This window comes from Rhamphochromis sp. 'chilingali' (assembly GCF_963969265.1).
Source record: "Rhamphochromis sp. 'chilingali' genome assembly, chromosome: 18".
Taxonomy (NCBI): domain Eukaryota; kingdom Metazoa; phylum Chordata; class Actinopteri; order Cichliformes; family Cichlidae; genus Rhamphochromis; species Rhamphochromis sp. 'chilingali'.
Genome location: NC_137945.1, coordinates 19286339 through 19307824, shown reverse-complemented (window position 1 = coordinate 19307824; position 21486 = coordinate 19286339). Strand labels below are relative to the sequence as shown.

The 21486-nt window shown below is 41.1% G+C and overlaps 1 protein-coding gene across 2 annotated transcripts in view; it reads right to left on the bottom strand.

The window, feature by feature from the left end:
* The window catches only part of sema5a (sema domain, seven thrombospondin repeats (type 1 and type 1-like), transmembrane domain (TM) and short cytoplasmic domain, (semaphorin) 5A), a 155930-nt gene that overhangs the window by 36763 nt on the left and 97681 nt on the right, over positions 1-21486 (bottom strand). For both annotated transcript variants that reach the window (XM_080864489.1, XM_080864490.1), the window contains exons 12-15: positions 20245-20362; positions 16105-16286; positions 14760-14903; positions 10958-11105 (exon numbers count right to left, since the gene is read on the bottom strand). In XM_080864489.1, the coding sequence (XP_080720615.1) occupies positions 10958-11105; positions 14760-14903; positions 16105-16286; positions 20245-20362 (592 nt within the window). The remainder of the gene's footprint in view (positions 1-10957; positions 11106-14759; positions 14904-16104; positions 16287-20244; positions 20363-21486) is intronic.

Here is a 21486-nt window from a genome sequence, read left to right as displayed (position 1 = left end):
TTATCAACTTTCCTTCTGACGATGCTGTCTGTGTTGAGCGCTCAGTGAATCTGTGTTCGACTACTCCGCCTAGGCTGCACTGTCGAGCGCAGATCCACTGAGCGCTCAACACAGACAGCATAGTCAGAAGGAAGAGCGCAGGGCAAGCTAGCGAGACAGAAGTTAAGCTCTCCTTGCAAGATGGACCTCCCCCACTCTCATTCAGATCTGGCGTTTGGAATTATTTTGGTTTTCATGTGACGTATGACCCTGAAGGTAAGCGAGTCATGGACTAAAGTAAAACAGTATGTTGGATGTGCCATGCAATGCTCAATTACATTGGTGTGAACTAGTGTGTTAGCGCAGTTAGCTCGTTAACGTGTTGGCCGTCTAGCCCCATGCACGGAGCGATCGGCAGTAGCTCGTTAACGGAGATTTGCCGTGTTGTGGCGTTAAGGTCATTTCAACGAGATTAACCTGAAAGCACTAGTGGGAACACAACGAATACGACTGCACATTTACGCCGACATCATCCTAGTGCAAAGACAAGTGGAAGCAGAAAAAAAAAAGCAAGCATGCTACTAACTTTAGCCGAGTCATTTAGACAGCTGTTAGCACATGATTCTCCTTATGCTGCTGAGAATATAGCCCAGAAGAAGCGGATAGTATAGCTTTTATTTTGGAAAGAGACATTTCTCTGTAATAAACTCTCTTTTCCAAAGATGAGTGATTCCTCAATCAGATACAGGGCTTGCAATATCGCTAGCCCGACGTCCTGGAGCTAGCGATTTTTTTCAGTCGGGCTACCAAAATCTATCTCTTCCCTGCCCGTCGGGCTATTGTAGGAAAAATATATATCAATGCTTTTGCATTCTTTTGGAAATGTAGCTGGGTAATTATGTCAATGGCATCGGTGAGCCACTGTCAATATGTGACATATTGAAATCGCGTTTGAATTTGCGCTTGTTTTTTTGCTTTCACTTTGCAATCGCGCGAACTGTGTATAGAGAGCGACAGTACTGATCTGTGAGTGATGATAATTTGTGCACCAATTCCTCTGACATCGTCTTATTAATCGTTAGCTTACTATGCAAACATGACAAGTGAAATCTCCTGCAGCTTAAACATGTGAGAGGTTGATCGCGCAGAGAATCGCTGAGCTTATGTGAGTGCGTGTGTAAAAGCATTTCAGTTCTGCTGAGCCAAATAAGACAGGTCAGGGTGAAGAAGTGACAGCCAAAGAAAAGCTTACCACAAAACGGAGAAGTTATGACAACTCAGACTATAAGGCAAAAAGAAAGTGCAGCTTTATGGTTTCATGGACAAAAGAATTTCTGTGGCTGCAATATGATGAGCTAAATAACCAGGGCTGCACATAAGTGGTCCGCAGGTGCGCATTCGCTGTCAAAATAAAAAACACGCACAAGGGTGAGGGTTAAATTTAAAAACTGTACTTTTGAGTTAAAATATATATTTATAATTTTAATAAATGACAAATTAAAAATGCATGAACATTTTTTTGTATCGAAAAAATATCGAACCGTGACACCAAAGTATCGAACCGAACCGAACCGTGAATTTTGTGTATCGTTGCACCCCTAATATATATATATATATATATATATATATATATATATATATATATATATGTATATATATGTATATATGTGTGTATATATATATATATATATATATATATATATATATATATATATATATGTGTATATATATGTATATAGCAATTTTTAAAGTGGTCTTGAGAAATGGTTGTCCAGCCTTTCTGAAGGGCTTTCAAAGGATTTCAGAGGATTTCTGTTTGTTGAGCTACTTAAAAGTGACCTAACTCTAGGGATGGAGACACGACAGCCAACTTAACCAAGAACCAATTTTAAATTGTATCTTTGTTACTAGTAGCCTGCTGCAAAAATACATAATTTGTTGCAAATTGTTGTTGTTTTTTTTAGCAGAATCTCCAAAAAATGCCAAAGACAGCACAGTTTAACAAGCATAACATTGTATTTATGCAACAAAAATGTGTTTCTCAGCTTTTCAGCACAGAGTGCCCTTAAAAATTGATGAAAACTGGAGAAGTGGAGGAGAAAAGAAGAAGTGACGGACTTAAAGTATCTGGAGCAGATGAACTGTACCTGAAAGTCAAGAAACAAAAGTTATCCACATCAAGAAGCCATTCTGATTAGCCATGGATTGGCCTCCACATGTGGGATCTTCAGTGTGGCAGCCAACATCCAAAGAATTTGAATGTCCATCAGGAAATGTGGAGAGCTATTCCTGAAGACTACTACAAGAAATTACAGAAAAGCTCATCTAGAGTTCAAGTGTTGAAGAATAAAGGTGGCCATGCCAAATATTTACTGTCAAGCTCACTGGAGCAAAAACGCTGGTTTATAATGTATTTCTATGTACTTTTGCACACGGTTCAATAAATCACTGCATCTTTCCATTTCTGCAATCTAAATATCTGGGTGCTGAAATGAGGGGTGTCGCGAGACTTTTAATAGTGCTCTCTCTCTCTCTCTCTCTCTCTACATATATATATATGTCTATAAGTATACACTGAATGAATTGGCATGACATTATGTCCTAGTATTTATCAATAAGGTGAATCTTTTTGTGGAGTCAGACTAATTAAATGACAGGTTCTTATTAAAACCCCACGAATGTATCTGTATTAGCTCCAGAGATAAAGATGAGAGGTCACAAATTGTTTGTCTCTTTAGGCTTCTAAAAACATGCTAATTAAAACACTCTGAAAAAGGGATTGTGAAGTTAGACTTTATGAATTATATACACCATGTCTTTGATATGTGGTGACAGTTAGACATGACTTTATTTTAAGGGTCACAAGAAAAAAAATTACCCATAAGTTGTATGGGATTTGCAGTGGAATAGAGATAATAAAATTTTTAAATCAGTGCATGAATCAATTTATTATTAATTTAGATATAGTGGCTTATTTATTTAGGAGTACATCTAATGGCTCTACTACAGAGGAAAAACAAAACAAAAGGGTTTAGTTTGACTTTTTAGGCTCAAGAGATTTCAAGCTAGCTCAGTGTGTCATTTATTTACATGTGGCATTGCCGGCATGTGTTAGAGACTATTGGTCTGAAGAAAATCTGCACGCTAAGTCAGTTTTATTTATACAGGTGATAATGACAAATCACACATTTGTCTAAAGGGGATTTTACAATCTGTTCAGCTCACTGTCTATCCTAGGCTAAACTGAACAATCAATAAATGGCCTGTATTTATATAGCACTTTTACTAGTCCCTAAGGACCCAAAGCGCTTTACATATCCAGTCATCCACCCATTCACACACTGGTGATGGCAAGCTACATTGTAGCCACAGCCACCCTGGGGCGCACTGACAGAGGCGAGGCTGCCGGACACAGGCGCCACCGGGCCCTCTGACCACCACCAGTAGGCAACGGGTGAAGTGTCTTGCCCAAGGACACAACGACCGAGACTGTCCGAGCCGGGGCTCGAACCGGCAACCTTCCGATTACAAGGCGAACGCCCAACTCTTGAGCCACGATCGCCCCAATCAATACACAGCAACAAGCATTTTTTCAATCATAGACTGTACATACATGTCTGTGGACTTCTTCTCGAGGTAGCCACACACTAATGCACAATTATTTTCAGCTTTACCCTGAACGGGACCATAACTTACAAAGTTACCATCATGTTGTATTAAATGTGACATGAAGTCAAAATATTCCCAGGGTTAAAAAATAAAGACAATATATTTTATAGGCTTGTAAATAAAGTAGAGTCTCCCTCTGCTGGCTGTTGGACAGAATGCAGGTTTTAAGGTGCTTCCACTGACTTCACGTTTATGTCCATCTTTTATATACAGCCTCTGCTACCCACACGGATACATTCACGTAGACATGCTGTATGGAAACATTTGTGGGAAGGGTCATTTTGTTTTACTTGTACCGAAGTATATTATGGGATTGCAATGCAATGCCATGAAGATAATCTTGCTGCTCCCCAGTATTAGCCCTGTGTTACCTGGGGGTCTATAATGTGAAATAAGTCAAAACACCCTTGCTGTTGACGGTGTCTACTCTTAAAGTGGAGGGATAATGGACAGTTTATTGCATTTTACTGCAATAAAAAGGAGCCTTGTTACAGTGGCTATGCATGGGACACAATGGCATGATAATAAACACAAAAACAATCTCTCCTGCTTTTAGAGTAGAAATTTTTACAACATGTTTTGAATAATGCATTAAAAATGGACCTAAGGAGGTGGAAATAAACATCAATCCAAACCTATAACCATAACACACATACACCCACAAACCGATAAAATGACTCATTTTAATGACTTTGACTGTCTCCGAGCAGTGAATAGGCAATTTTGGGCATAAAATACATCTTGACCATTGTAAACATGTCTGTCTGAATTTAAAAAAAAGAGCCCTATTTCTTTTATAATTTTTTTTTTATTAAACTTTCATTTTAACTATGCTATTTAAATGTTTTATCTCATTCTTTCCAGCTGATTTGGTAAAGTAGTAAAACAAAGTAATACAACTACAGTAAAACAAGTAAAAGAACAACAAAAACCAGAAAAAAGGATTTTCTGCACTCTTCAATCAGCCACACTCACGTCTCAATTTCACAGAAATTACCCTAAAAGGGAAAAACATAGACCAAAGCAGTTGGATGTGACGAGTGGCATGTGGAACACAAGATTGAATTCAATTAGTCCGCTGATTTTGACTCATAGCCGTGCCCACTGCCCCCCTGGCGAGAGCAGCAATGTGCATTATGGGCAAATGGAGAGCTGCGATTTTATGCTGCTTAACACCTTTAACAGGCAGCTGCTTGGAGACGGGCACCTCTGTAATGGGTTTCTGGCTGGAGCTCAGGAGGGCTGGGTGGAAGGATGCTTGATAGCATCATAACGGTTTGGTTGGTCAGCAATGGAAGCAGTGGTCGGGCTGTTTGTGTGTATGTGTCTATGCAAGGCTGTCAGCTTGACTATTGAGTCAAAGTTCTTCTTCTTTGGCACCTTTCACTGACTTGTCTGTTACTGTGCCTGAAGCGCGTGCATGTTTATACATTTATCCATGGCTGACTTATGGATTCAGGCTTCAGCTCCTATCTCATTCTGTCTCCATCCACAGACCTTTCCGCCTATTTTTTAGGTGTTACAGACTAATGGGATACAAGTTGAGGATGGAGGAAGGGAGAAAGGAAGAAAGAGAGCCAGTGTGAGTGTCAGCATACTGTTTGAGTCCTGTGGAAACATAATCCCTCAGCCTCTTTCCTTACTGGAAAATGTATGAATGTAAAGTGTAAGGCCGAAATACCCTGTATATCTTAACTTATGTGTGTGTGGAAGAAACAAAATGTGTGTGTAGGTACAAAAGGGCCTCTGTCACGGTCAGCTGTGGGAGGTGAATAATAAAGAGTCGTGCTTCTCCAGCCTCCTACCATCATTACACTCATTAAACTTCTTATTGGACTGGGAGAGCAGTGAGTGTGTGAGCCAGAGAGGAAAACTTCTGTGAATATAAGGATGGCTGCACTTACATACTGCTGCAGAACCCAGACGTTTAAGTGTACGCTCCAGATGTGAGAGTGACTAATCCTCTCCGGTGCCTACGTCTTTATCTATTGTGGTCGAGTCTGCAGAGACGGAGGCCTAATGTTCCTCAAGTCTCGGTGACACATCAGTTCAATTAGCGGCACCGACCAAAACACACTTTGTCAAACACAGACTCCTCTCTCTTACTCTCTCTCTGCCTACCAGTCTGACTCCATAATGAAGCTCGCTCTCGGCCAGGAGCAGGCTACACAGCAGTGCGCACACAATAACTAAAACGGAGCAGTACAAAAACACACACGCGCGCACATGCACACACACAAACACAAGTGCGTTCACCTGCCAGACTGCCTACACAAACACTGTGTGCTTAACTTTCATTTCACAGGCTGGCTGCACAACTGAACTCCTCACAGGTAAATAGAGCAGCTCTCAGTTTCATTAAGCAGCTCTGTGCATCGTCAGTTCTGCCTGGCCCACGTTTGACTTATTTAACTCCGCCAGGCATATTCAGCAGAGAAGAATGGTTCCTTTTGATCCTTGGATGTGACAGACATTTGATATACTTTAGCGTACAAAGTAGGAAACACCATAGTGAAGGATGTATTCTTGAAGACGGCGCAACTCTGAAGTCTTCTTTCATCTACCCGTAGGAACTAAAAGGAGGCATTCACAATGAAGTTGTAGCTCTCGGCAACATCTAGTTTAAAATTCTCTCTTATATGCTGTCTTTTTTCACGACTTTTATTTTAATCGTAGATCATTTCTAACATAGTAACTTCATAGCTTTAATGCGCTAAAACTGAGTGCAAGTATGCAAAACGTGACACTAAATTTCAAATCGTTCAACGCAGAAATGCAGTGTATGGAAAATGCAAAGAGAATACTAACTTGCATTTTAAATGAAACTCAAATTAAATTCAGCTTGAATTTCGGCAGTAATGCTTCATTTAATAAAAACGACTGTAGATCTCGCCGTACACGGGTCGGTCTTTTTGTCGGTAAGCTGCTGAGGATGTGATTTGAAAAATGAGAAATTAATGGAGGTTTAGGGGAGTGAAAATTATTTAATCACGCAGGGACCAACTCTCCATTTCCCCCCCCCAGAAGTTGAAGAAAGATCTATTTGTCAATGCCGCTGAAAAGTTTTACAGATTCTAATCACCTACAACCATTTTTCTTCCTTCTATCTCATTGCTTACTTCATGCTTATAAATAACAGTCCTACTTATTCTGCCCTCTGACTTGAGTCAGCAGTTGTATGTGGTAACTGATTGTAACTTGTGTTGAATGTATCCAAACATACTCTCTTGATATGCTTTTACTTTGAAATGTCTCAGGAAGTGTGGGCAGTGTGATCCAAACATGTGACAAACATGCCTTTTTCCACTTGAACTACAATCAGCTTATTTAGGTTGGTGTACATGGGAGGAGGAAAAAAGGGTGGAGCAGTCTACAACTTGTGACAAGCAAACATGTGGACATTACTTTGATTTTTAGGAAGAACAAGAGTGCGAAGGTAAACTGCAATCTGCATCCAGGACAGAAACACCTACGTTATACTGCTGACACAACGCTGGCTCTGTGTAAGCTACTATACAATCAATTCCCAGAGTGACTTAAAGCTGAGTGTGTGCTGACCCCAGCCCAGCAGCCAGAGCCTGAGTTTTGGCAGGTAACAATGGCAGCAATGAGCAGTCAGGCTTATAGCATTGTAGCATCCATTGCCACCTACGCATGCTTCCGCAGTAGAATTGCTGTGATGATTGCCATGAAGTCTCTTTCAGCTGCTTTTCAGCACTAAAAGAAAAACTGTAAGCGTGTCCTATCCTATTAGGACAGGGATTTGTATCAGTGTAGGACTGAGCCTCAGGATTATACTGCTAACCGGTAAATATGTGGCAATGCATTTAAGTACATATCATGAGCAGTGAAACAAGTAGTGTAACAAACTACTCGCGTAATACACAATAATGTGTAAAACACTTTTTTATGGGTAACGACGCCAAGACTAGTTGCAAGATATGAAGGAAAGAGAGAAAACTAAATGATTCAGGCCTGTCTGTGTGCAATAATTCACTTTAATTATTTATATAGCGCCATAGATTCGCCAAAGCACTTTATAATGTAAAGTAAATAGATAATCACTAAGTTCTAGGTTTTTGTTGTTTTACACCCTTATTAATTGATCTAACTTCCCTTTCAATGCACAGTGTTTGTCTTTTGATGCTTATTGTCGGGGCTGCAGTGACGCTCATGTATCATGATGTAACAACATCATTCTTTCTGCGCTCCTGTTGTTACAATTACAACTGCAGCACTCTTGCTATGCTAGCTGATGTAAAAGTTAAGTCCTTTCTGTTGTTTTGCTCGCTACAGTTTTACTTGTAAATTTTCACCTGTGTGCACAAACTTTGTCAATACGAAGCACAAGGTATATTTCCTGGCCTGTGAAAAGTTTGTCTGGCCATGGAGCATATAGCAGGAATAAATTCAGCATGAAATTTCCCCAGCCCACGTTAATGATCCCACTCTAAACACAGTGAGCGAGCTGCTTCTAAATTTATTTAATTATTTTAGCCTTGTTTCCAGAATTCATAACCTCCGGCAAATAATAGCTTTTCGTCTCAATACTGGGGGAAAGAAATACCTTGCTTCCAATTCATCCAAGGTTGACTGAGCACACTTCCAATTCTGTGGTAAAGTTTTAAGTCACAGGAAAAGATGGGGTTAAGTACTGTATTGCAGCTATAGTGCATCACTACTGTTTTATTTCCTATCTAGCTTAGCTAGCTTCCCTGGGGACTCAACACTGAAGAGTGAATACACTGAATGTGATGGAGCAGCACTGTGTGGACTTCAGACTGATGAAGTTGCAGTTATGTGGCCTTTTTCATCAGCAAAAATGAGGCACTGAACTGTAGTAAGCCTGCAGCTGAAGCTTATGGCTATGACACACGGGGCAACGTAAGGGCAGGTTTGATGGAAATAAAGCACCGAGAGAGGTTGTTCCTTTAATCAAGCATCTGGCAGCATTTTGTTTTCAGGGTAGCGGGGTTGCATAGTGAGCGAGGACTCTTTGATTTAAACTGAAATGTCCTTGACCTGAATCCCTACTAGTTTTAGTTGAGCTATTCTGTTTCTGACTGTGTTGCGAGCACCTTGTGGAGGGGTATAAGCAAAGAAATGTTTGCTTCAGGGATCAACAAAAATCACAAAAAAGTAAGAACTGAACTTTTTTTTTCTGCTCAGGGATTCATTTTACCACATGTTGGGAGCGTTTTGACAACAGAATATTTATCACCAACTTAGTTCAACTTTGCACACTCGTCAAAAAGTTCCAAAAAAAGATTTAAAATCTTTCTCTTTTTTCAAAACAAGAAGCAGATGTTAACCCATTGCTGTCAATACCTATCTGACAAACACCTGGAGCTGACCACAGGTGGCTGTGACAATATAAATCCTTACAGGTAAACGCAAAGGCGCAAATGAACATACGCGCACCTTTGTTGATCTAACACCCTTTCCAGGTCTCAGTAGGATTCCCAGACTAAATAAAGTAGCTGTGATGACAGAAGCTGCAACATGTGTGTGTTTGTGCGTGTGGTCTCCTTCTGTTTAATTAAACATGTGTCCGGGGAAAGAAACGCACGCAGATGGCACATAAAAATGAACTCCATCACATTTTGGGGGTTCTTGAAATTACCGTTGCTGTTATTATCCCCATCATATGTGGAAATCTTTAAGGTCTGAATAGAAATGTGTGTGGATATGGGTGCTTTAAATGCATTGGAGCACTTGTTATACATTAACAGCTGTGCCTTTTAGCACCTTATACGGGTTGTAAATAAAAGGCAGCAAATGGTTCTCTGATCTGAGTAAATGTGTGGCTCTAATATAACTTAGAAAAACCGTCCAAATAAGTCTTCCCCGGCAAAGAATTGCCTCTGAAGTCAGTATGTAATTACCTCTCCGGTGCCTGAAACGTCCCTAATTAAGTCCATATCACAATGTTAGAAGACAAGGAGTCAATGAGAAAACAAAACAAAGGAGAAAGGGACAACAAGTGAAAATGCAAGAGCAAGAAGGAAGAGGGAGGAGGAAGACAACTTGTCTAAACAAACAGAAAATTTATAAGAGTCAATGCAAAGTGCCTGTTTGACCTTTCCTGCTTTCCTTTGTGTAGTACGACTGTAACTGCGACGACGCTGTCACCTCCACGGACACACGCAAACCATCTTTAACATCTCCTGTCCTGTTCCCTCATTCCTAATGACAAGTTGCTCTATTCCTAGCGTGTTAATGGCCACCATGCAATGACAGGAATATGACCACAGGAACCGCGTGGCTCTGTAGGTGCACGAAGCAGGAGATGATAAGGTACGACTGCTAAATTGCTACTTAATGGGAGGTCAGTCTTTTTATTTGGGTGTTCTGCATCGACTAATGTGTCACGAGCAATTATCACATACTATATATGCTCGCGAGGTATCAAGGTCTTGCGTGGGATGTTTCATCGTTTACACTGTATTATTTCGCTTTACAACAGACCATTACACAACCTCTGTAATGTGACTTTTTTTCCTGCTAAATGCGATTTGGGTCAATGAAAGTATTTTACAGCATTTTACTAAAATTTTCTAAAAGCAAAAAGCACCCAATTATTTAATTTAACCAAGTGAATGTCTGTGTCCAATCTTTTACATGAAAATTCTATGAAAATACACATAATTCTTATTTCATTTCTAAGTCAAAAGAAGTTAAAAAACATTCAGCTTTGGGCCTAAAACATTAAAAAAAATCCAAACGTCTACTTAAAATGATAAAGAAAACACGCAAACAAACAGAAATACACTTCAAGAATCCCATGCATCCACAAGGCCCTGACCCATATTCTTTAATCCGTTTTCAACAGGGGGACAAGACGCTACAGCTATCATGTTCGTTCTCTCTTATTTTTACCAGGACTGAGGATGAGGGAGTATGTGCGTGTATGAAAATAGCAGCAGAAATAACACAAGCATCACATCATTCTGTCATCAAGAAGAACACTCGTATTTCAACACTTCCTTGCATCATCTTTGCTTTAGAGACATCTTTGTGGCAGAAAATAAGCCTATTCATATGTGGAATGATTACAGTATGTGTGTGTGTGTGTGTGTGTGTGTGTGCGTGCATGGTATTAAATAGGTCTTGGTAATAAATCTGATGGCTGCTGCCACTGTATAAATATAGCCGGGGGATTTGGTCGTGTTAGATGTTCCCATTTCATCACCACTGACGCTTCGTCGCATCAAATGGCTTAAGCTGAGCTCCCAAACAATGAACAGCCACAGAGAAAAGACGGGTGTTAGAACGGTGCATATGAGAGGCATTGTTCTGCATGACATACCTGACCACACCCGGGACAGTCGTTGCCGTTCTCACAGGTTCTCCGGCGTGACTGGATGCCGCCGCCACAAGGCACAGTGCAGCGTTCCCACGCCGACCAGGCAGACCAGTAGACGTGTGGCGGGCAGGGCAAGTGTTCGTTGCAGTACCTGAGAAGTCACATAAGCACAGATTTAAACTCATAGTAGTCAAGCGCAGCCACATTCAGCTGATGGCTTATCTAATGGCAAGTTTATTTGTATAGCACAATTCAACAACAAGGTGATTCAAAGTGGTCTCCAATACATCCAACTGGCAAATTTCACACACAGCAGGACGCTCTACTTAAGCTGATTTAGCCTGACCATGGTTGCCATGCATCTGCAAGCCACTCAGCAATCATCCTCAAACTCAGCTTATCATATCATTCTGCTTCTGTATTAAACAATGTCTATCTATAGCTCCTGCTCTGCCCCACTAGTCTGCAAATAGATGCAGATGGAAATACCTTTCTTCCTTTAACTGCAGCAGTCCTGACTCAAAGATAAATTCAAGACCCCCAGCAGGAGAGAGAGAGAGTTATCGAGTACTTTTGTGAGTTTATTCTGCTTAAAAGGTGAATGTATCTCTAACCAGTCTCATCCTCTGTATTCCAGGTTGCGTCACTGACCACTCTGCACTTCATGTCAGTTCAACAAGCTGTAAACAACACTGTCATGTCATGTTTAATATCAAACTCATAAGCAGCTGTCTTTAAGATGGTTATTACCCTCCAAGAAGTAACTAAAGTGTCCAATAACACTTCATCTGTAGCTGTTTCAGTCTTCAAAAAAACTCCTGAGGCTCTGACAGGAGTTAGGTTAAAAGCTTTCACAGAGGATACCTTATTGAATCATGTATAGGAGTCTCTGGGATTGTCTGTGGAAAATGGAATAGCTTCTTTATCTGACAGACCACTGAAATTATATACGAAGGACACCGAAGACGTCACCGCACTCTTGAAACCTTCCCACTGCGCTACAACTACAAATAGCTCAGACCACAAGACAGGGATGTTTGAAAAGGCGTGTAAACTTCACTTCCAACAAACTTTTGTAAAAACCAACATCCCTCTTTGATGTGGCCTTGGAGTGCAGAGAACACAGCTCGGTGCGAGTCTGAAGGTCTGTAGCGTATGTCTGTGCATAATGTTGTATTAGCCACTGTGGCTTCAAAGTACAGTTAAGAAAATTGAATCTCAAAACACAACTTCCACATGTAATTTGCATAATTCATTGACACAGCCTATTAAAAAAGCCTCACATGTGCATGCATCATCTGTAATTACATCGTTTTACAAGACAGGATTATGGCGATGTCTAAAATACTTTAATAGCTCAATCCTCATTAGGCATTAACTACAGACGATTGCCAGTCTAATTAGAGCCCTATAATTTATTTTATAACTCTTACACATGCTATAAAATTGCTTTTATTGCTATTTTGTTGTCTTTTTGCAGATGACCGCTTTTTGAAGAAAACCGAGTCTTCTTTAAACCCTTCCTCCAGAGGCTCAGGCGGGATATTTCCATTGTACCATTCTCAAACACTCGGCTATTGTTCACGGCAAATCAAACGCCACATTCTGTACACTCCATGTTGTTAAAAATCCTTAGAGCAGCGTCTTTCTTTCCACTTCTACTAATCTGCGCGGTTGTACGATACAGTAGGGAGGCGGAGTGTGGAAAAGTGAGGACAAGTGTGGATTACAATCTTGCGAAAGCCCAGAGAAGGGGGAAGATGCACAAACACACATGCTCACACGGACGACCGTGCAAACAAGTCGCGCGCATTAACTGCAGCAACCCAACACAATATGAAAAAAAAAACAAAACATGTCCGCAATCAATATGTAGAGCTTTAGAATCATCATCATCATACACACTAATCATTTCAGACGAGCAAGTGGCTTTGCTCCATCTCATCTTATCCTTTTCCCTTCTCAGTAAAACACACAGAGCTGATCAAACCAAAAGCGAGGCTAATTACCCGCTATAGGCTGAGTAAGCAGTGCGGACGCTGTCAGTGTGCTGAGGGAAATACCAACAGAAGGTTCATAAATGCAGGCATTAACTGGCCAGACTTAAGCCCGTAGCGCTGCTGTTTCATAGCATTTGCTTTATCTTTAAAAGCTTTGCCTGCTGCAAACAATCAGGGCCAGACTTATTGGAGGCCTGTTGGCTAATGCAAAAAAAAAGACGTAGAAAAAGAAGTTTATTTTGCCCTCAGAATCGTTGTATTTTGCGAATATGCGTGTCTGTGTAAATATAAGCTCGTGTCATATCCATGGATCTGTGAACATAAGGCCTGCGAGTTAATCCCAACAGAGTGCTTGAAGCAAGAACAGCGTATAGTGTGTCTTTGCTGCAGATGGCTAGCACCTATGAAAGAAACCCAGTGCCTCATAAAATAAAAGCCTCCACTGGCATTAAAAGAATCGCTCAGTGAGCAGAATTTGAAAAAACGCCAGTCCGCCTCACGCTTTTAACGACAGAGGTGGTTGAATTTTTTTTGGACACTGTGTTGATCACCTAATTTTTTTTTTACATCTCTTCCCAATTTGTTTTGTGGCACAAGCAATAAACATTCCTGCTTCACCAGGACACACACATACACCTTTTCTAGCATCCCTTTCTTTTTCCTCCCTCGGGCAGTCTCAAACTGACACAGCATAATTCATCTGTTAACACATTTTCTTTCAGTGTCTCTGCTTTCCTGTTCATTTCTTGGTGTAAAATGCGCTTCTGGCCTCCTGTGGTCTTTAGTGCCAGCCAGCATTTTTTGGGTTTGGTTCCTGAGTAAGTGGGCTGTGCCGGTCACTCTGTACATGTTTTGCTTAGGGCTCGTGGCGGAGCAGTCACTTTCTCAAGGACTGCTCCAGGCGCAGCAATGAGTGCCAGAGGGTGGGGGGAGGCAGGAGGTTAGACGAGGGAGTGAGAGGAAATGAAAAAGTGCTGGGAGAGGAAAAAAAAGAAAAACAAGTAATATAAGGTTCATCCTTGAAGGCCGTATCCTATTACTCACCCATCACGCTGCTTCTGTTGCCATGGTGACAACTGGTAACAATTTCTGTCTCCTTTCTCCTTCCCTGTATCCTCTGAACTGTGTTTATTTGTACTTTTACAGCCTTCACCTCGGGTTAACAGCAGGGGATGGATGAAAAACATCAGACACTATGGACACCAAGAAGGAATGCCGCTCTGTACTTGGATGGAATTAACTTTCTCTAAGACAGCTTGTTTCGTATATTTTTCGAACACACCTAAAGATCTTAAAGTTTTCCTCAGTGCTTTTCAGGTTCACCTTATTTAATTGACCTCATTTAACTCAAGAAAACTCATCTCTTGACCTTTTCTACCTTGCTTCTTCGCATACTTTCTCCTTGAAAGTTTTTTTCAGGCCTTCAAGGTTGCTTAGAAACCATACAAACATCTTTAAAAAGGCGATTATTCTACAGCAAAGCCTCCAAAGCTTCAAAACGTGGACTCAGTCTGTGTGTGAAAGTCAGATAATTACCCAAGCGCAGGCCTATCCCACTTATTCCTTAATTGGCTGTCACATATTTGGACAGAAGTGAGGGGGGAAGGCGGGGAGGAAAACAAAAAGTCACAGCCAAAGTCGTACTTTCTAACAGCAGGTTGCAAATTATGGGGGAAAAAAGTTGTTTTCTTTTTCCCTTAACTTAAACATGCATGGATCCAAACGCACTTGTAAAGCTTGTTTTTACTTGAATCGGCTCATGTTGACCGATGTATACGTGTGGGTGTTGTGTTTGCATTATTCACCTCTCCTCGCGGTTCTGGCCCACGCATACTCGTCCGCCGTGGCGAGGGGTCGGGTTGCTGCACGAACGCTGACGCACCTGAAAGCCAATACCGCAGGTGGTGCTGCAGGGAGACCAGGAAGTCCAGGGCGTCCACGCTCCATTTCTATGGTGACAGACGAAGTAATGTCAGTCTGTGACTTTAGCCACTGATTGAGAAGCTGTGCAATTGGTCTTGCTTGTACCAGATTGTCCTGTCTTTATTGTTTAAGAAGAAGGTCTTGGCTGAGAAGCCATTCCTCATCGCATGTTGCTCAGAGGAACAGCACGACCTTTCTCAGGGCTAACACAGAGAAACACGCTGCCATTCACCATCACATTCACACCTATGGTCAATTTAGCCACACGGGAAGAGTAAGGACCAGCCTGCAATCTGAACCTTCTCCCTTTTTGGCGATGGTGCTAACCACTTCACCACTGTGCTGCTTGCTGGCGATCAGACCAATCTTTGTAGCACATATTAAGGGAAAATGAGCCAGTGAAACAAATCAGATAAAGGGATGTGTTTTCACGTGTCTGTTTCATTTTAAATGTAATAATAGGCTCCGAGTTTGAGATAAGCATTTATGATTACGCTCAGACATTTATTACTGCAAAAGATTAATTGACTGTTTCTAACTTCCCTTCATCAAAATGCCTCATCCTTCATGAATGAATATGCTCACATCCTTGTATAGCCGCCTGAAGAATCATGCAGCTCCAACTTTAACTGTGAGAGTTAAAAACAGTCACGTCAGCTGATGCGGTGCAAAAAAAGGCAACGCCCAATCAACACTTGTTATCCCTAAATAGGTGACAGTGAGGATGTAACACATAATGACTGGCTGTGTGTAGATACCAAAGGAGTAGATGCAATTCTCCAGGAAATTAACTAACATCTCAACCTCACTCTTAAAGGTACAGTCAGTCGTTTTCAAGGTTACTTTATAGAAAAAAATCAATGTTACTTATAAGTACATATTGATTAATCTGTAATTACATCTTCCAAGAAACTGATGCCTTAATTTAAAATTTGTAGAAGTCTCTATATTACCCCGCCATCTTGAATACAGCGACCAAAAAGGACATCAACTTGTGTTTTATGTCTGTGACTAGAGACCACATATCTAGTACACCTTACTATTGGGAACTGTCAACCTTTGAGTCACCGAGCAGCTGAATAGGGGAATAATGTTGACGTGCCCGCTGTTCAAACGTTACTCAAAGTTCCAGTTCTATCATTCCCTACATAGATGTATGCAAAAATATTCATAGACAATTTAGAAACATTTGCACATATGTGCTGCTGCATCAACAAAGTAGTTTACCTGGAGCAGTTGGCGACCTCAACACTGATCCCATGACACTGCTGCCCACCACACTGCGGGGCTGGGTTATCGCAGGCTCGCGTCCGACACAGACAAGACCCTGCACTGCCTCCGTCGTTGTGGCTACAAGTGGACCAGCCGGACCAGGCACCAAAGCCTCCATCGACTGTAACATTACGAACCTAGCAGCAACAGAGAAGGTCAAAAATAAAACACCTGAAAGTAATGGCTTTCTCAGAAAATGGTCATTGAGTGATGCTCTCAGGAAGGTATTGCTCTGTGAAATTCAGCCCATCGGTGGATGAAAACAGAAATCAATTTTCCTCTAATAGATGCAAAGAAAAAAAAAACATTACATCTACAGCACACCCCAAATTGCACATTTATGTGCTGTAAACATAAGGAAGATACACAAAAATTGCATCAGGAAATGATGAGCGACGAAAACGGGAAAATAGAGATTCATAAATGCAGATCAAGGCTGTGAATGGACACATTCAAAGGACAGAAATATGAGGAAATAAAAGTGGCCTCATAACTGAATATGTGAAGCAAAACAGAATCGAACAGGAAGGCTCTGATATTGCAGCCGCTATGAATTACGACTGATGTCCTAGGCGTATGAGCTAAATACAAAAAAGCGCCGTTGTGAGATTCAGAGCTGCAGATGATATGAGCCATGTCGCCGCAACATTTCAGGATGATTTAAAAATGCAAAGAACACTTTCACACAAGGGGAAGAGGGAGCGTGATCATCAGCAGTTTTGGCAGAAGCAGAATACCGTCTGGCCTCCGCTCTTTTTGGTAATTGAACTCTGCTGTGTGCCTAAATGGGGTACCCTTGGCTGAGGCAGACAACATCAATGGGCTGCCTAGAAAGCAAACAACTATACAGCGACAGCCAATGCAGAAATATTGCAATATCATTTACAGCTGAGGCTATAAATGATTTGGTAGATGAATATTTCATGCTGTATATATCTCTCATTAAAAAATAAAGATCCAAAGAGAAATAAAATTACTTTTTTACTGTCAGGAAATGTAGTTTTTTTTCATTAAAATGCCAAAATAGAAGGGAAAAGGCGCCAGAAAGAGGACAATAGAAAAAATCTGAAAGATGATGAAAAGCACTCATATTTCTTTATGGAATATAAAAATAATACTTTCTTTCCCTGACTGAAAAAGCAAGAGAGGGGTCTCTTTTTATTCAAAAATATATATATAAAAAACATGGTTTAGATTTGGGCTTGGTGGAGGACAGGCAAAGCGGATACCTTACCAAAAATATTGAGTAAAGATTTCCATTTTACCTGAGTTAAAATTGGGACAAAAATGTCTGTTACTAAGACTTTCACCTCCCCTAAAACCACAGCAAAACACATTTTTTTGCTTGTTTCCAGACATGAGACTGTGAAGCCAGATGGCGATTATGAATAGGTTGGTAAAGCGTATCTCCTGTCTCTGCCTACACAACACTACTCAGTGTGCAAACCCTTGACTGGCCTCCAACTCCAGGCTTCCACTTCGCAGGAGAACAGACATTCAGCCAGTTTAGCCTTTGCAAACTGTTAATGGACTCACAGGGAGTGAAACTGTAGCTGTGATAAAAGAACGCTTCTTTATTTTCAGGTTTTACAAACTGCGAATGAATTGTTGTAGACTCCTACTGTCTGGCCATTCCTCAGTGTCAGCATATAAAGTTCATTTAGATTAACTCATGATCACTCTAAATGGACTAGACCGGACCAGACAAAGGTTAACCAAGAAAATATATACCCCATCAGTGGTGTGGGCAGTGATATGTGGCCACCTGAAAATGCATAAAAACTAAAGTATTAGTGGCTATGCAGCAAGAAACACAGGTAATATCTTCAATCAGCATTTAAAGTAATAACTTGGATTTTGGGGGGCGGGGGAGATGTGAACCCCCCAAATGACAGTTAGATTAAAAGATAAGCCATGCTGTCTCACGTCCATGATTAGACAGATGACAATTACTTTAAGCTGTGATACTGTTAGGAAAATGGGAGCGACAACTTGATTTTTACACTTTTATTTTGTAAAATTTTACATCATATAACAACAACTTATAGAGAGAAGATATAAAAAATGGACAAAGCCACTGTGACTGTGTGAAACCAGACGTGAACATACAGGTAGTGCAGAATTATTAGGCAAGTTGTATTTCTGAGGAATAATTTTATTATTGAACAACAACCATGTTCTCAATGAACCCAAAAAACTCATTAATATCAAAGCTGAATGTTTGTGGAAGTAGTTTTTAGTTTTTTAGTTTTAGCTATTTTAGGGGGATATCTGTGCGTGCAGGTGACTATTACTGTGCATAATTATTAACAAAAAACAAATATATACCCATTTCAATTATTTATTTTTACCAGTGAAACCAATATAACATCTCCACATTCACAAATATACATTTCTGACATTCAAAAACAAAACAAAAACAAATCAGCGACCAATATAGCCACCTTTCTTTGCAAGGACACTCAAAAGCCTGCCATCCATGGATTCTGTCAGTGTTTGGATCTGTTCACCATCAACATTGCGTGCAGCAGCAACCACAGCCTCCCAGACACTGTTCAGAGAGGTGTACTGTTTTCCCTCCTTGTAAATCTCACATTTGATGATGGACCACAGGTTCTCAATGGGGTTCAGATCAGGTGAACAAGGGGGCCATGTCATTAGTTTTTCTTCTTTTATACCCTTTCTTGCCAGCCACGCTGTGGAGTACTTGGACGCGTGTGATGGAGCATTGTCCTGCATGAAAATCATGTTTTTCTTGAAGGATGCAGACTTCTTCCTGTACCACTGCTTGAAGAAGGTGTCTTCCAGAAACTGGCAGTAGGACTGGGAGTAGAGCTTGACTCCATCCTCAACCCGAAAAGGCCCCACAAGCTCATCTTTGATGATACCAGCCCAAACCAGTACTCCACCTCCACCTTGCTGGCGTCTGAATCGGACTGGAGCTCTCTGCCCTTTACCAATCCAGCCACGGGCCCATCCATCTGGCCCATCAAGACTCACTCTCATTTCATCAGTCCATAAAACCTTAGAAAAATCAGTCTTGAGATATTTCTTGGCCCAGTCTTGACGTTTCAGCTTGTGTGTCTTGTTCAGTGGTGGTCGTCTTTCAGCCTTTCTTACCTTGGCCATGTCTCTGAGTATTGCACACCTTGTGCTTTTGGGCACTCCAGTGATGTTGCAGCTCTGAAATATGGCCAAACTGTACTCTTGATGTAAATTTCCCGCACATTAAAATGATTCACCAAAATGCTCAACTGATCATAAGTAGCAAAGCTAAATGTTTTGAAGCTGAAATTGCTTCAGTGAAAATGTGATCTTGATAAAATATTGACTAGAAATGTTGTGGTGAGCTCATGAAGCTTTTGCCTCTGGCACAAAGAAAAAACTCACTGTTGCAGTTGGTAATGGTAATGCTTATTCATGCACATATATGCATGTGTAATTGTGTTCATGTATGCTCTTAATGGATATGCGGATGTGGTGTTGGCTAGCTTTCTGCCAGAGCTCTGCTGACAGATGCCATGGCTTGAGTGCCAAATATTTCCCTGAATATAAAGCCACATAAAAGAGCTACACAGCACTCTTGACTGGCTTGAAACTGATGTCTGTGAAACACTGCTCAAATTGATAGGCTTACCGCCCCCTAATACGGCTCCCAATGCTGGTGCACGTTAAAAATAAATGGAAGAACTGTTGTGCTAATGAACCAGCAGCCGGAGGTGAATGATTGAGGCAGCGTCCTCGATCATTCTGAGGGTACATGCAGTTCCCATAAAGTCAAGTTGTTCAGTCCTGAGATGTCTTTTGTTGTTGGGAAGGATATGTTTCACAGTGCTGGTTTTAGGGACTGCTCGTGAGCCGTGAAGATCTGGAGAGCAGGATGTAGCTTTCAATGGGGAAGAGTACAAATTAATGTAAGAAACGAATACATGCAAAAAAGAGAGTGAGCTTGCAGGTGGAGCAAGGATTATTGTGTTTTCTGCCAACTTTTGTTAAGTTTGAAAGCTGAAAAAAGAAAACTAAAGCAATCAAACACCAAGCAAGTAAGCTACAATGAAGTCTGTGCACATCACACAATAGCTTCATGATACTCACCGGGCATTTTGAGATGCTTTGCTCCCACTGGCTCATTCTGATGCTTTCCTCCAGAGTGGTGCATTTCTTTAGCAGCAGGTCCCAACCGCAGTACGGGTCCCTCGCTCCTACACAGGCTCTGAAAGGAGAGAATCAAGTTCGGCATTTAATGGGCTTTTATTAACCTGTCATGTATGCATACAGACACCTCTGCATCGTTGCTTGACATGAAATCAAATATCAGGAAGAAGAGGGAGATTACTGGGAGAGCTAAACGATAAGGTGCTGGAATAGGTGATGTATGGAAATATAGAACTGCGAGAGATAAAATGCTGGGGAAAGTGTCAAAAGAGTGACGGCACAGGAAATAAGAAAAAAAACAAGAGAGGGGTACAGAGAGCGTTTGGGAGAGGACAAAGAAGAAAATTTACAGTGGGAATGTAAATCACCATCATGCATTGCAATGCATCAGCATCCTAGAATTATCTCCTAACACAGTTTAGTGACTGATTTTTCAGGTAATCTTCAGTCAAACACCAGGATTACATTCATGCCATCACATACGGGCACACATACATTCCTGACTCAAATAGCTTATCAGCTCCCACATGAGAATGCTGTAGTAAAGATAACTGGGTCTGTTTTTGCCGTATCCACTTCAGATGTTTTGCTGAGTGCAATAAAAAGCCCGATGTTACTATTTTCATATAAATAAAAGTCTGCACTGACAGCACAATGACATATCTTTGAGCCGCAGGCTTCAATGTTGCCTGACATGCCCCTAGTGAAATGTAACAAAGTTGTCCGTGGGTTTCATAACAATGAACCGCATGCACACACAAACAAGTGAGCTTATGCAAGCAACACATGATCATACCCTATCTGGCTGTATAAAATTGCAGAAAGGGAAGACTCATGCTTTCCTGCACACACAAAGTGGCTGACATAATGTCTGGGTGACTGTAGGTGTCCAGACAAAATATCAGGGCCAAAGACAGGAGAACAAAATGAAAGGGAGAAGTAACACGTCAGTACCTGTCTTTCATGGGGCCTTAAGGGCTGTACAGATCGTACACCTCCCATCGGTGAGCCACACAGCAAAACACGGAGACAGCCGTCTAATATTTCAAATAGGCAAACCTCAAAGAAATGTCAGTGATGATCCCAGAAACACTCCCTGTAGCTGCCAGTCCGTGTCCAAGATTTTATTACTTTTATCTGTTTTTTTCTGTTCTGAATTCTCTCTTTAAGAAAAAAAAAAAA